The 15,464-nt window shown below is 42.8% G+C and overlaps 1 protein-coding gene across 5 annotated transcripts in view; it reads left to right on the forward strand.

The window, feature by feature from the left end:
* The first annotated feature begins 1,405 nt into the window (after positions 1-1,405).
* Positions 1,406-15,464, forward strand: part of Dcaf1 (DDB1 and CUL4 associated factor 1) — a 76,109-nt gene continuing 62,050 nt past the window's right edge. For 3 of the 5 annotated variants that reach the window (XR_007228331.3, XR_007228332.3, XM_048417183.3), the window contains exon 1: positions 1,406-1,427. Coding sequence is in view for 2 of the 5 variants with exons in the window: in XM_048417183.3 (XP_048273140.1) it covers positions 1,406-1,427 (22 nt within the window). In the remaining 3 variants the exon portion in view is untranslated. Of the gene's footprint in view, positions 1,428-13,541; positions 13,684-15,464 lie in introns of those variants that run through there. The other 2 variants (XM_048417182.3, XM_048417184.3) reach the window with 2 other exon arrangements.

The following is a 15,464-nucleotide window of genomic DNA, read 5'->3' on the forward strand; positions in this document are numbered from 1 at the left end:
TCAGGCTACTTATTAGCTCTTATAACTTATGTTACCCCATTATCCTTGTCTACGTTAGCACATGGCTCAGTACCTTTTCCAGCGGGGCAGCTTACATCTTTCCTCTCCGGTGGTCTGGGCAGAACTGCGGAGGGAGCTTCCTGCTTTCCAGAATACTCCCAGTCTCTTTGCTCCACCTCTACTTCCTATCTGGCTTTCCTGCCTATACTGCCTGCCTGGCCAATCAGCGTTTTATTAAAATATGATTGACAGAATACAGACAATTCTCCTACACCATAGGTTGGCCTCGAACTCACAGAAATCCACCTGCCTCTGCCTCCTGAGTACTGGGATTAAAGTACCCACCCGGCAAGTGTTCTCTTTCATCCTTGTTTTCTCCTCTGATTGACTCTTCAGGAAGTGAGTATATTTAGGAGTCAGAGGACACCATTTCTGCTGCCATTCTTTTTCCTTTGAGTAGTCTAGAATGTAGTAAAAGAACTCCAAGTCTATTCAGATTTCTTCATCTTTTTTTCCCTTTTTTCATTCCCAGGGTCTCATGTAGTTCAGACTGTCCTCCCTTTTATTTCTTTCATTCAAGGCTGAACTTGAACTTCTGATCCTCCTGCCTCCATCTCCTAAGTGCTGGGATTATAGGCATATGCTATGAACTCCAGTAGGGCTGTTTTACAGTGTAGCTGAACATGGTAGCCCATGCTTGCCCAGGAAGCCAACAAAACAAACTGATGATCGTAGATGGATTTTTGTTTTTGTAGACAGGGTTTCTCTGCTTGACAGCCCTAGCTGTCCTAGAACTAGCTCTGTAGAACAGCTGGCCTTGAGTTCACAGAGATCTGCCTGCCTCTGTCTCCTGAGTGCTGGGATTAGAGGCGTGCACCACCACTGCCGGGCTGTAGATGGTTTTCATTAAAGGGATAAAGTGGTTCTGGGTCAAAGGTTTAAACTTCCCTTTCCCATGGAATAAATACCAGTAATCAGGATCCTCATATGTATTCAATGGAAGAAAGAGTCCCCCAAAGGATTCTCAAGCGACAGCCTCACAGATAAGGACCAAAACCCCAAGCTCCCAGTAGTTACCGTTGAAATCTGAGAAACTGTCTTCAACCCAGGTCTCTGACAGATTCCTCACCCACTTCAAACTGAGGTTGGTCCAGTGAGTTCTTTCAGGCGCTACATCTCTCTTTGGTCAAAGGCTGTTTTCCAAATCCTCCCTTTCTTTAAGCCATACCCAATTAGTTCCTGCTTGTCCTGGTCCTTGGCCACATGTAGAGGGAGTCAGCTTTGTGACTTCACAAAAATCTCTTGTGACAAATCTGAACCTAGAGAATCAGAAGCTGGGCAGAAGGGACTCCCCTCAGGAACATCATGTGACTTTTCATAGCACTACACCCCCACCTACTAGGGAATGAAGATGAGCTGTCCCTACGGTAAGAGCCCTGGATACCCTCTGAACCTAGCAATGTCTCTCCTCAATGGTTTTGCCTTCCAGACCCAATTCAGTACTCCAGGCTATATTTGGCAATATCTCAGGGATCTAGGTTCATAATCCAGACTTGTGGAGAGACAGGAGATGATTCTTCTGGGTGATGAAGGTGGTGTCCAAATGGGGCAGAGTAGGTAAGATGGGATTCTTCTCATCAGATGTTGGTATTCTTCTGAAATGAAAGAACTTCTGAAATGAAAGTGTGACTCTTCTCTAAGCTCTGCCTAACCAGTTCCCAGAGTATTTCCCAATGAGTCAGACCAAGGAGTCTCTGCATTCTGTAGAAATCTTATAGCTATAAACTAATAGGCTTTCTGCTCCCCCCAACAAATAATAAGTTTCTCGGTCAACACAGTAAGCCAGATCAATTTGAATTGAAAAAGTATAATTACAGTATATTTGAACAGAGCAAATCCTGGGCAGCTTCTCTGTTCCCAGAGACAGAGAGCAAGGAAGTCACACCCTTGAACTAAAGCAGGGAGACTTTATAGGTCATAGGCAAGGGTGATGACTTATCCTTCACAAGCTGGGTTTGTGCCCAAGTATGGTCAAAATCTAATCAATTGGGTGATTAGGCAGGGATTTGGGTTGCTGGTGGCATCAGGGGAGGATGCTGAAATTGTCTCCAAATATGCAGAACTGGGCTTTTTGGCACCTTCCCTTTGTTCAGAGACTCTCTAAACAGGCGGGTTTTGGAGAGAGAGGGAGTGGGTGGGAATGGAGCTTTACGGATCTTGCAGTAGCGAGTTGGAGATTCCACCAGAACATAAATATATTTGTCAATAATCCAAAATCTTCTGGGATCTTGAAGGCAAGACTAGTGTTGCCTGTTTGATGTCAATTCCACTTCTAGTTCCTCTTAAAGAAACCTGAGTCTGAAGAAGTTGGGAACCCCGGGCAATGGTGGTGCATGCCTTTAATCCCAACACTTGGGAGGCAGAGGCAGGGGGAATCTCTGAGTGCAAGGCCAGCCTGGACTACAGAGCAAATTCCAGGACAGCCAGGGCTGCACAGAGAAACCTTGTCTCAAGAAACTAAACAAAGCAAAACAAAATAAACCAAAAACTGAAACCTATACTCACTCTCCCAAACCTGCACTTGTAGGATGCCTCTGGGATGGGCAAAACTCTTGCAGTCAGAAGTGATGGGAGGAGGGCCTGGAGGACATATGTCCCCCTTCATGCTTAAGTTCCTGTCTTGTGTTGGGCAACCACACTGTGAAGAATGGGGCATGTTATATTATCTCTGACCATCTTATTTGACCTCTTTTCTGATTACATCATCACTGTTCTGCCAGAAAATCCCAGGAAGGAGGTAAGTGTGTTCTGGGCAAAGATTTGAAAAATAGACAGCTCAACAGGAAGGTAGTATGAATGGGTCGGTTTGTGAAAAGAGTGAACATGTCTAGTTTCATATCCAAGAGACCCCTTGGCCTTTACTATATCTTTCAACTTAGATTAGATGTATGACTTTGTATGGCGAGAAACACTGGAGAAAGTCTTTCTTTTGCTGACTCCATGACTTTCAGTTCTCTGCTGGGATAAAGAATGGAGAAAGAGATCAGATGTGATTTCACATTTTTTTTTTTGAGACAGGTTTTTCTGTAGCTTTGGAGCCTGTCCTGAAACTTGCTCTGTAGACCAGACTGGCCTCAAACTCACAGAAATTCGCCTGCCTCTGTCTCACAGGTGCTAGGGTTAAAGACATGCGCCGCCACTGCCTGGATATTTTTGTTTTTCAAGACAGAGTTTCTCAGTAGTTATGGAGCCAGACCTGGAACTAACTCTGTAGACCAGTGAAGCTGAGTGCATCCAAGGAGGGAAATCGCAAGTCAAATAATCCCAACATAACTCCAAAAGAGTATTCTAAGATTATTCTTTATTGTAAGGGGAAAACTCACAGAACAGGAATGGGGATCCAGCTTCAAGGTGTGGAACATGGGAACGAGAGAGAGAGAGAGAGAGAGAGAGAGAGAGAGAGAGAGAGAGAGAGAGAGAGCAAGTTGGGCCACTTTCTCTGGGTACCCAAAAGTCATGCCCCAACCTTGTCCAGTCTCTTAAAGGTCATTGGCTGAAGGAGGTTCCCCATCACCTCCCCAATTTGTCTAAATAAGAGAGTTCCAAACCCAATACAAAAATATATACACTAGGAACAGATATCAATGATAAAGTTAGAATTATAACCAGCATAAACAATATTAAGCAAGGAACATAAGCTAAATGTTTTAATAAACGTTCTATCCTAAGGAGTCTAAGTCTTATATTGGAAATGGCTTGGCTACGTCTTAAGAGGAAGGTAACTACGACTATCTAATCTTTAACCCCATCGAAGAGCTGAGAAGGGAAATATTACTTGAGTAGGCAGGAAGTGAAATCAAGCAGCTTCTAAGATGTGCAGTATATGACAGAGACAACTGGCTACCTGAGCAATCACCCAAAGTCTCATTTGCAATGTTGAAGCAGCCAACTTTGGCTAAGGCCTAGAGTAACTGACAGACTATTTTCAGAGGTTGGAAAATTTTTAGAACCGTCTTATCCTGTCTTGGCAAGGTTTGGCAGTCTTTTTTCTTGTATCCTGCTTGTCCAGTGTAGACACCATGCACCTTTGTCAGTGGTTGAGGCATGGGAAGTTCCTTGCCCAAAGGTCAGTTATACCCAAAAGAAAACAAACTCCAAGTGGAGTGTCTTTGGTGCTCAACATTCTCTCAGAAATAGATCGGTGCTGCCAGGAGCAATCATGTCTAATGTCAACAGAACCCTAAGTTATTTAAATGCCATGTTCTACAGATCTTTGAAGTGGTTGAAGATTACATATCTATGTAGAATACAATCTCTATGTATCCAAATAACCTAATTACTCTGACTGTAAGTATAACAAACATGAATGATTATTGACCTATAATAATTAATACCTTTATAACAACTCTTTATACTCTTTAACCAGCTATGCAGTAAATGAGGACAATGACCTCAGAATGTAAACAATGTATATGTATCTTGATCAGAGGTAGAAATATATAATGCAATATGATAAATATATCCTAAAAATTGCATCAATATACGAAATGTCTTAAACAGAGGTAGAGAGATGCATGCATACAATCTGACAAAATAGTCTTGCATAGTTGTACAAATATTGTAAACAGAAATTGGAGCATATTCAATATAACAGATAAAATTTGAACTTATATCAATATATAAGAATCTATACCAATGCAAATTGTCCATAAATGATAGCTCACAAGTATTCACTCTATTTCTCACCTTTATTATTATTAGCGTAAGTAAGTTCACACTAATCTACCTATTATGCCATTCAATTTTCCCTCCTCTTTTTTTCAGTGAGATCTCTGGGCCTACATAATTTCCACCCCAACCCCCAAATAATAATCAACCCCTAAATGGTGTCCCTAACTCTGAGGACAAACCCTGTTGGGAGAGGGGAACGTCGTCTTCTAGAATTACTTCCAACTGATATGGGGGAAATGTTCTTTCTATGGGATTCTGTAAAAGTAAAATGATGGTTAAGTTTCAAGATTACTGTCTTTTATAATTGAAAATGGTCTCTGAGGTATTCTGTAGGGTTTTTATAAAGTTCTTTTTTTGGAGTTATGGCCAGAACGTTGTAAGAAGGTGCACTATTTCAGAAGCTGGCACCCAAAACCAGTCTTATAGCAGCACTATCAGTATCATGACATCATTATCAACTAGGTGGAATCATTGTTGTGGGGCCCCATCTTATTCCTGGAAAGCTCAAAGATTACTGCAGGAAAAATCTACTGTTCATTGTGGAAAACTTAAACATTATTCATATAGGCATATATTCAATGAAAGATATAATATAGACAAAATAGGAATGGAGGAAAGGAAATTTTTTCCCAAATTCTTTCTTCTTTCTGTCCCATACCAGATGGCTCCTGACATGAGACAGAAACTGAATTTTTCTTTTAACAACATGCTTGGATTTAGAGAAGGATTGCCATTGTCCAACTTCAAAGCCAACTATATATATACAAAATAATTTTTTTCAAATCATCTGTCCTCATAAGCCATATTCCATTTTACTTGGTGATCCTTCGTGAATAGTTAGTTTTTCCTCTTTAGGCATCCAAACGTTCAAGGTCTCTTGACTTTTTGAAGATGTGTACCTTTCTGTGAAGACAAGAATAGAACCCTGGCCTAACCCTTATGAGGTTTCCTTCCCACCTTTATGTGTGTCACCTCTGTGGATGAGCTGTCATTTCTCTCTCTCATGAGGTTTCTCTTTTTTCAAACCGAATCTTTACTAATTTTGATGGTATCCATTGTTTTTCTTCTCTTGTGAAAACAAGAGCGAAACACCTTTCACAATGCAGTACATTTCCATTGTGAGGTCAACACACCTTTGAAATACACTGGCTGATTTAACTCAGAAGACTTTTCTATTATCCAATGTCTCTATGCTGCTGTTGTCCCTTTCTCGTTATCGTTTAGAAAAGTCAAGGTTCGTAAAGCATTATGCAATCTATTTCTGGGGGTATTTTCACTACCTTTCTGTTTGTTTAGCATATCCTTTATTGTTCGATTTGATAGTTCTATAACTGCCTGAACTATAGGATTGTTTGGTATACCTGTAATATGCTTTATATTATAATAAGCAAAAAACTTTCATTTTCTTAGATACATATGCTGGACTATTGTCTGTCTTTATTTGTGGAGGAATATCCATAATGGCCATAACTTCTAATAAATGTGTGATTACTGAATCGGCCTTTTCTGAGCTCAAGGCTGTTGCCCATTGAAAAGTCACGTGTCAATAGTGTGGTATACATATTTTAATTTTCCAAATTCTGTAAAGTGGAACACATCCATCTGCTAAATTTTATTCCTTTGAGTACCCTTTGGGTTATTCCCTGCAGGTAACTGTATTTGGTTATAGAAAGAGCAAGTAGAACATCTCTTTATAATCTCCTTAGCTTGTTGCCAAGTAAAAGGAAACTCTTTAAACCTTTGCTATTGACATGATGTTTTCTATGAAATTCTGAGGCCTTCAGCACATCTCCAATCAATAATCAATCAATTTTTGCATTACCTTGTGCTAGAGGACCTGGCAGGCCTGTATGGTATCAGATGTGTGTTATGTATATGGGACAAAGTCTATTCCTGATTATGTCTAGAACCTGAATGAATAATGAAGTCAATTCTGTATTATCTGGTATAAATTCAGCGGTTTTGATATGCATGACAACTCTGCATATTGTGAATCAGTATATTGAGAGGTTCTTTAAAATCCCTTAGCACCATGTGAATAACATATAATTCTGCCTTCTGAACAGAATTATAAGGGCTTTGTTCCACCTTACTTAATTCTTCTGATTTGTAACCTGCCTTCCCTGATTTATTTGCATCAGTATAAAATGTGCAGGCTCCAGTTATTGGTGCATCACATACAATTTGGGGAAGAATCCAAGTAGTTCTCTCTATAAGGTTAATTCTGTCGCTATGGGGATAATTGCTATTAATGTCTCCCAAAAAATTAGCACAAGCTCTTTGCCACGGTTCATTGTCTTCCCATATTTTTTAAAATTTCATCAGTAGTAAAAGGCACTATCATTTGCTTGGTCTATACCTGTTAGTTGACAAAAATCTCAATTTTCCTTTTATAATAATTCAGAGACCTTTTCCACATAAATTTTTAATTTCTTACTTGGTTTATGTGGTAAAAAGATCCATTCTAAGATAATATTTTCCTCTGCATTAAAGTTCCTGTAGGGGAAATTCTGGAAGACGATATGACTAGACTATAATTAAGATTTGGATTCACCCTATCCACATATGCCTCCTGTAATTTCTCTTCAATGATCAGCAATTTTTTTTCCGCCTCAGCTGCTAATTCTCTGGGACTATTTAAGTCTTTGTCACCATCTAAAGTTTTGTTTAAATGAACTATTAGGTCAGGTGCTAATTTCCTGGTGAGACATGTCTTACACAGTGACTGGGAATGATTGTACCATGTTTGACATGGAGGCCTGCAAGAGGCCCCCAAGGAGTTTCCCATTGTTATCAGGTTGTCTTGTCTGTCTTTTGTCAATCTACATTCATTAATCCAATGTCGGCCTTTGCCATGCCTGCTATATATACCAGAAGTCTGAGTCCTCCTATTCTTGCCAACCTAGAGGTGACATTATTCCTAGGAATTTCTTATCTACAATCTCTTTTCAGATGTCCTATTCTACTACAATTAAAACATTTGGCATTTTGGTGTCTCCTCACACCATTGGAAATTGTTTCTCCTACCCAAGCCTCAGTACTATAGTCAAATGTCTCAACATTCATTGTATGCAGTATTCATTCATCAGTTGGTACTGATTTGAACTTTAAAGGTCCAAGGATCTTTTTGCATTCTAAGTTGGCATTTTCAAAAGCCAAAGATTCAATAAGTACACATCTAGCTTCTGGGTCTGTTACTCCTACTTTTATGGCCTTGGTTAATCTTAATAAAAAGTCACTAAAGGGTTCTCTCTGGGCTTGTTTAACCCTAATATATGATTCAATTCTCTTTCTTATTCCTGAATCCTGTCCCAAGCTGCTTGCTATATAGGGACCAGGTGCATTCATCTTACAGAGCCTGGTCCTGAGGATCAGAGTAATGGCCCTCACCAAGAATTTGATGTTGGGAAGTCTCAAATCCTTTTGCTTTTCCCTGTTCTAAAATTCTTGCCTCTTCTCTCCAATAACTGGTGCAGGAGAATTGTCTGTATTCTGTCAATCATGTTTTAAATAAACGCTGATTGGCCAGGCAAGAGGTGTAGGTGAGAAAACCAGACAGGAAGTGGGAATGATGCAAGGAGAGCAGGAGAATTCTGGGGAAGAGGAAGTTGATTCCTCCCACTCCTGCCCAGATCACCAAAGCAGCAGGATGTGATCTGCCCAAACTGAGAAAGGTACTGAGCCACATGACTAAAATAGATCAGAACAATGGGTTAATCAAGATGTGAGAGTTAGCTAATAAGTAGCCTGACCTAACAGGCCAATCAGCATTATAACTGATAGAGATCTGTGTGATTGACTTTTCTCTGGGACTAAATAGCTGGGGGGCCGGGCAGGACAGAAAACCCCCAACAAGCAGGCCCTTTCATGTTACAAATAACACTTCCAAAACTGCTGAGGTCCATCTTCTAGGATCACTGAGATTAATTGAAGCCAATCATTAAGTGGGGGTAGCCTTATTGCTTGAAGCCCATGTTTTCATCATTTCCCTGACAAATAGTGAATGCAGCCATAAGTTACTATTGTTTGTTTAATTTCTTTTAGAGTGCTCATACATATTGGTTCCCATCCACATTCTTTGGCTACTTTAGGGTACTTTGTGCCAGATGGTCTTTCTGAGGAAATTATCAGATAAGCAGTTAAACCTCTGGGTAAGTCATCCCAGAGTCTGGCACTTACTGAAGAGGCTAAATCCTGTCCTTGTACCTTCTGTCCCTGCTCATCAGTTTCAACAAATTCCTCAATCTTTTTAAATCTTTTTATTACTGCTTTTTGTAAAGTCTGAATCTCCTGTCCAGTGTTCTGTTTTAATGCTCTCATTGAGAATTCCAGACTATGAAATTTCTCCAGTAAAGATAACATCTCATCCTTGAACATAATTTGAATGGCATGCATATTACCTTCCTGGAGCTATATCTTATTCATTCATCTATCATAACTTTTCAATAAATTCCAATTATTAAATTCAGCAGCATGAATTCTTTCAGATAATGTCTCTGCACTCTTAGACATTGACTGGATTTTGCCTGTCAATGTTATCCCCCTCAAAAGTGTTAATTTTTCCAACTAGCTGTTCATTATTAGTCTGTAAAGACTGTATCATTTCTAAAAGTGCCTCATTCTTGGCTCTGTTATCAAACCATTTTCTTAATGAGATAATATGAAAAACAACTAATTCATAGAACCAAATAAAGTGATGGATAAGGAAAATCACATGAGCTTTGCTGAATACCATTTATAGCATAAACAAAATAATTATTGAACTCGTGGATAGTTACATTATCGGTGATTTTTGTAGTTTTTCACATCTTTCCTGTCATAAAGCAATTACAGAGAATTGGAGTAGGTGTAGGTGTCGCAGTAGCAGCCACATGGCCAAGAGATGCAAAGAGTGGCAGACAATCCAGCTTTGGTTTTGTGCATGTTAGATAATGAAAAATACACTTTGTTTAACAAATTAAGAGCAGTTATTAAGGTGATTGAAGCAATTCCAAGAGTTGGTCACCAGGATAAAGAGAAAACCCAAAGCTTTCCATCAGTGCAAGTCACGGACTGTGCGTGCTGCAGGGATCACTGGCTGGAGAGCCAGTGGCATCTTCGAGATGGGACCGATTAAAAGGGACAAATCAGAGGAGTGGCATGTGCATCGCCTGCCACCAGCGGGGAACGTGCACTGAGCTGGCCAACCAGGAGCACCGTGGGGTTGCCTGGGCATCCAGTAGAGAGTTGAGTGTAGACTGGGCCCCACACTGCGTTGCCAGGTAAAGCTGAACACGCCCAATGAGGGAAACTGCGAGTCAAATAATCCTGAGATAACTCCAAAAGAGTATTCTAAGATTATTCTTTAGTGTAAGGGAAAAATTCATGGAACAGGAAAGGGGTTCCAGCCTCAATGTGTGGATCGCGGGGAGCGGGGGAAGAGAAAGAGAGCTGGGAGGGCCAAGGGCTTTCTCTGGGTACCCAAATGACATTACCTAACCTGTTCCAGCTTTAGACCAGGCTGGCCTCGAACTCAGAGATCCATCTGCTACTATCTCCTGAGTGCTGGGACTAAAGGCACGCACTCCACCACCTGACTCTGCTTTGAGTTCTTGATCCTCTTGCCTTAGCCTCAGTGTTCAGATTACCGGCAGGTGCCACCATGCTAGTTTTCACTTGTTTCTTACCATTTTTCAGAAAACTAAAGTGAGGCTCCAGGAACAGTCAAAATGGGAGTCCTTGGAGTTCTGTGGTTGAGTAGTGGTTCTGACACAGGACTGTCGGATAAAATGTAAGATGATCAGCTCAATTTGAATTTCAGGAAAACTAATTATTTGTTATTATTATTCTCCTCAATAATTATGTAGGGTCTTCCTCTCTGTCTGAGGCCTAGGGAGCTGGGAACTGGGTAGAGATGGAGGTCACTGTCTTGTTTCATTCTGACCTCTACGAGCTGTTTTAAACTCATCAGATAAGGTAGGGGATTAAACTATTATCTTTGTAGATCTTAGTTTATTTCTCTGTAAAATGAAGTGGTGCACACAGATGATTAGGCAGGAGTTACAACTCTGCACACATTTTTTTTTGGGGGGCAGATAGGGTATAGTGTTCATCCTATAATTTTTTTTTTGGAGGACTGTTGGAGCTTGCTGGTTAGGTCAATTAGTGAATGACTGTGTTTTCCTTTTTGCCTAGGCGGAGATCCCCAGAGTCTGGTAGCGCTACTATTCCCAGTAACTTCTGCGACACTCATAGTTTAGTTTTTTCCAGTTAACAGGAGAGCATAAGGGGATGTGAGGCTTTTCTTCTAGCCCCAGTGAATTCTGGAAGAAAGCAGGAGGTAGTGGGTGGCACCAGGGGAGAAACACCTGAATCCGTTAAAGCTAGAGAGGAGGCACTTGGAGAAAAGTAATTCTAGGAGTTGGAGCTTGAGGCCCAGAACTTAATGCTGTGGATTTTCCTACAAATAATGAGCATTCTTGGGACAGAGAGAAGTAGATTATGTCTAAGGCTGTAACCCTTGATCCTGGAGACAGAGCTGGGGCTCCTCTTGTCTGTTCTGATTATGAGGAGCTTTGTATATTTCCTCCCCCTTTCAGCTGGGGGCCTCCTTCTCTTCTTCTTTGATTCTTTTCTTTTCTTCCTCCCTTCCTTTCTTTCTTTCTTTTTTCTTTTTTGATACTTTGGAGCCTGTTCTGGCACTAGCTCTGTAGCCCAGGCTGGCTTTGAACTCACAGAGATCTGCTTGCCTTCCTCCCAAGTGTCGCCCCACTGCTCCTCTAGAATGGGAGTCTTGCAGGCATGTGACTGTGTGTTTACATGCTTTTCACAGTGGGGGGAAGGAGAGCTGCAGGAGTTATAGGGTAGAGATTGTGGTATATTCTTGGAGATGAAGTCTCATGTGTCTTAGGTTTGCCTCAAATTTGCTAGGTAGCTAAGGATGATCTTCACTTCTGATCCCTATCTCTCCACTCAAAGTACTAGGATTGTAGGTATGCACTACCATTACCGGCTTAGAGGGAGTTGCTCCTAGAGAGGCCTTATACTTCTGCTCTGCTTCTCCAGTGTTCCAGACCTTAGCTTCCCCCAGATCTCTCCTTGATGCCCCTTAGGACCACCACCAACCCAGCACCCCACCCCACTGGATTCCCAAAGTGGAGTAGTGCCATCTGGTGACAGAATGAGGCAGTAACTCTCCCTTTGATAAAGTAGACTTCAGGTTCCCACAAGGGCTCCTGTAAGTTGACCACAGACAAAGGTAAAGTATCCAAACACTTAGGGAAGCTACCTAGAGGATCGATCCCTCTACATTTTGGGATCATAGCCCAGGGAGGTACAATGCAGGAAAGTTGCCTGAAGTAGTATTGTAGGTAATGTGAAATCTATGTCTTTTTTTTTTTTAATGATAGAAATTTAGCTGAGCAAAGTGGCACATGCCTTTAATTTCAGCACTTGAAAGGCAGAAGCAAATGGATCTGTGTTATTTTGTAATTAGAGCTGGTCTACATAGGAAGGTCCAATTCAGCCACAGTTACATAGCGAGACCCTGTCTTGAAAAAAAAAGATACAAAGGAAAAAAAAAGAAATTAAAGATTTATGTGTATGAGTGTTTTGTTTATATCTATGTTGGGTGTACCACACACATGCATAATGCCAAGAGGCCAGAAGAAGGCATCTGATCCCCTGGAACTGCCATGTGGTTGCAGGAAAAAATTCCTAGTCCTCTTGAAGAGGAGGCAGTGTTTTTAATTGCTGAACCATCTCTCCAGCCCCCACATCTCTATATTTTTTGTTTGTTTTGTTATTGCAGACAGAATCTCTCTATTATGCAGCCCTGGCTGTTCTGGAACTCACTCTGTAGACCAGGCTGGCCTGGAACTCACATGTGTGACCACTTCCCGGTGGATAGTGGCCTAACAGTTATAGAATCTGGTCATAGCAATAGGCTCACAGTGTTTTATAATTTCCATGTGAAAGTATTGGCTGTGAGAACTCTATGGAAACGCACAGAACACACTAAGAATTCCAAGAGCAATAATGGGTTGCATCAGGCCTGACATCTGGGTAGGTCTTGTCAAGATTCTGCTTAACTGTGGAGTTTGTTTCATGCCCTCACATAGGATCTGTGGGACAAAGATTGTTCCTCCTGATGCTTCTTCACTTTGTCTGGTGATATTAGGCAAGTCATTTACTCTGGCTGTCAATTTCCTCAACTCTTAAAATTAAGAAATTGAATTAGATGATCTTTGTGGTTAGTCCAGTTTTCGCTGAAGGGCTTTTAAAAAAATATTCTACCTCACATACGATGCTTTTTTGATTTTTGCCGAATGTTTGGAACAGAAAGACAAAGGAAAACTCGTTAATTTCTTCTTATTGAGTGATGTAATTTCTGATAAATTTATGCGAAATGCATTTTTGGACCCTGGCATATTCTACGGCTTATGTGTCAATCAGAGTACTACTGAATCTTTTCGATGACACAGGGTAGAATTAAGTATAGACAAAGTTATCAGGCAGCGGTAGCCAGTCGGGCTTTATACAGATCGATTCCTTCGTTCACTTTTCGCTTCCGCTTTTGGAAGCAGCCCATAAATACACAGCAAGTCACGTTGAAAGAGAAAACTACGAATCCCACAAGGCAACTCGCTGGGGAGGCGCTTGCTGGTATTTATCCCCACCCTCACACCCCCCCCTCCGCCCCGAAACACGGAACTTCATTTCCCAGGAGCGCTTTGATGTTCCTCCGCACGCGCCGACGTTCTCCCCCCTCCTTCGCGAGCCTCGCGCCAAGTTTGCGCGCGCGCGCACACAGCACGTAGCATACGAGTGACGCATAATATGTGGGCCGCTCAGGAGCCGTGGTCGCGCTGTGTGTGTGTGTGTGAGGGAGAGTGAGTGCGGGACTAGAGGCGGCGTGTGTGAACTGTGGCCGCTGGAGGGGTCGGGGGAGAAGCGGCGGAGCCGCCCGCGAAGGTAAGCGGGCTGAGGAAGGAGCCGGCTCTCTGGGAGGGGCGCGAGGAGAGCGAGCGCGCGGCCGGCTGGGCGGGAGAGTGGGCGCCTCGCTGGGGGAGGGGCAGCACCTGCCTCGGCTGCCGGCGGCGAGGGGGCGGGCGGGACCACCCGGGAGGCCGGGCCTGGGGCCTGACAGGACTCTCCCGTTTCCGATCCTCGGCCCGGGGGCGGGGCCTCCCAGTTCTTCCTTCAGTATTCCAAAGAAGCTTCCTTTAGAGTAACTCATTCGGCCGGAGCGGGGGGTAGGGATGGGCTCGTCTCTACCTGCAGGAGGTGCTCTTTCAATTTCTCTGGCCACCTTCCGGTCTCCGTTCCTCACGGGCCGAGGGGCTCCCTCTTCCCTGCCGCACGATGGACCCCCTTCCCGGACTGTGTCTCCGCCTCCTGCCTCAGTCACCTGGGCGGGCTTTCCCCTGCTTCGGCTTCGTGCCACCTCCCACTTGCACCCGCCCGGCTCTGGGCCCGGGCTAGGGGGTGGAGCTCTCCGGGAACCCCTCCCACTTCGACGGCGCGGCGGAGAGTGGCTGGGAGTGGGGTAGGGGGAGGTGTGCGGGTGCGGGGACGACTTGAGGTTGCCTGCCGGGCTTCGCTGAAGCTTGTGCCCACGGCCTCTGGTTTTTTCTGTCGGGCTTTCAGGGGCGTTTGCCATACTCTCCTGTTTCTAGAAGTTGTCGCTCTGTCTCTTCATGCTGCAGTGCTAGCTCTCTGGTTTTTCCATTTGTTGAGGAATTAACTCTTCGAGTGTGTGTAGTAGTAAATGACTGTTGAGGTAATGACTTCGACGCATTTTTTGTCTTCTTCGTGGGCTTTTTTTTTTTTTTTTTTTGGTCTTTCTGAACTCGCTCTGTAGGCCAGGGTGGCCTCAACCTCAAATCCTCCTGTCTCTGCCTCCCGAGAACTGGAATTAAGGGCGTGCACTCTTTCCAGCGAAGCCTTTTAACTAGTCTGCATGTTTTAATTATTAATTTATTGTAGCACTATCTTCCTGTTGTTAATGTGTAGCCTGAGAGGTTCATTGGTAGCGTCTCCTGAAGGCTTTTTTCCCTCTTGGGTTTCCTGGTGTTTACCATTAAGGCTTTTATAAGTGTATGCATTTTGACTTTAGGAGTCGATATAGTATATTTCTTCCAGGTGTCAAGATTTGTGTTTGTATATAGCAGTTTTCCATTAACCATTTTTGAGTGGGGATATATTTTTGAGGAATTTTTTGCACATTTCTTAAGTATAGTATTCTACTGTTACATTCTCATTGTTCAGTTGTTAAATTTGGTAAAATGTAATAAAACGAACTCCTTGTTAAATTGAAGTGATTGGAGTTGGTTTTTTACCACTGCATTTTTGTAAAGCAGGTAGTAATGGACAGTAATAAAGTTATATATGATCACGTGTCATAGTCTTAAGTTTTTGCTTGAAGCTGTAAATTCTGAATTTCCCCCTTTCTCCTTCTGGTGTTGGGGATTGACCCAGGGCCTCTCTTTTCCCTCCCTTAAGGCCTTAAGGCCAAAGGGATTCTCTATGTAGCCCAGGCTGGCCCCAGACTTGTGAATGTACCTCCTTCATTTTTTTTAAGTGATGTGTGATACAGGTATGTAGCAGAAGCTCAGATTGGATTGGCCTGCCTGCTGCCTGCCTGCCCACCCTCCAGCCCCTCCAGCCCTCCCTCCCTTCTTCCCTTCTTACTGCTAGGAATTGAGTTTAGGGCCTTAGGGCCTCAGTGACAGGCTCTACCATTTAGTTACACT

Source organism: Myodes glareolus, chromosome 4 (assembly GCF_982192425.1).
Source record: "Myodes glareolus chromosome 4, mMyoGla1.1, whole genome shotgun sequence".
Lineage (NCBI taxonomy): Eukaryota > Metazoa > Chordata > Mammalia > Rodentia > Cricetidae > Myodes > Myodes glareolus.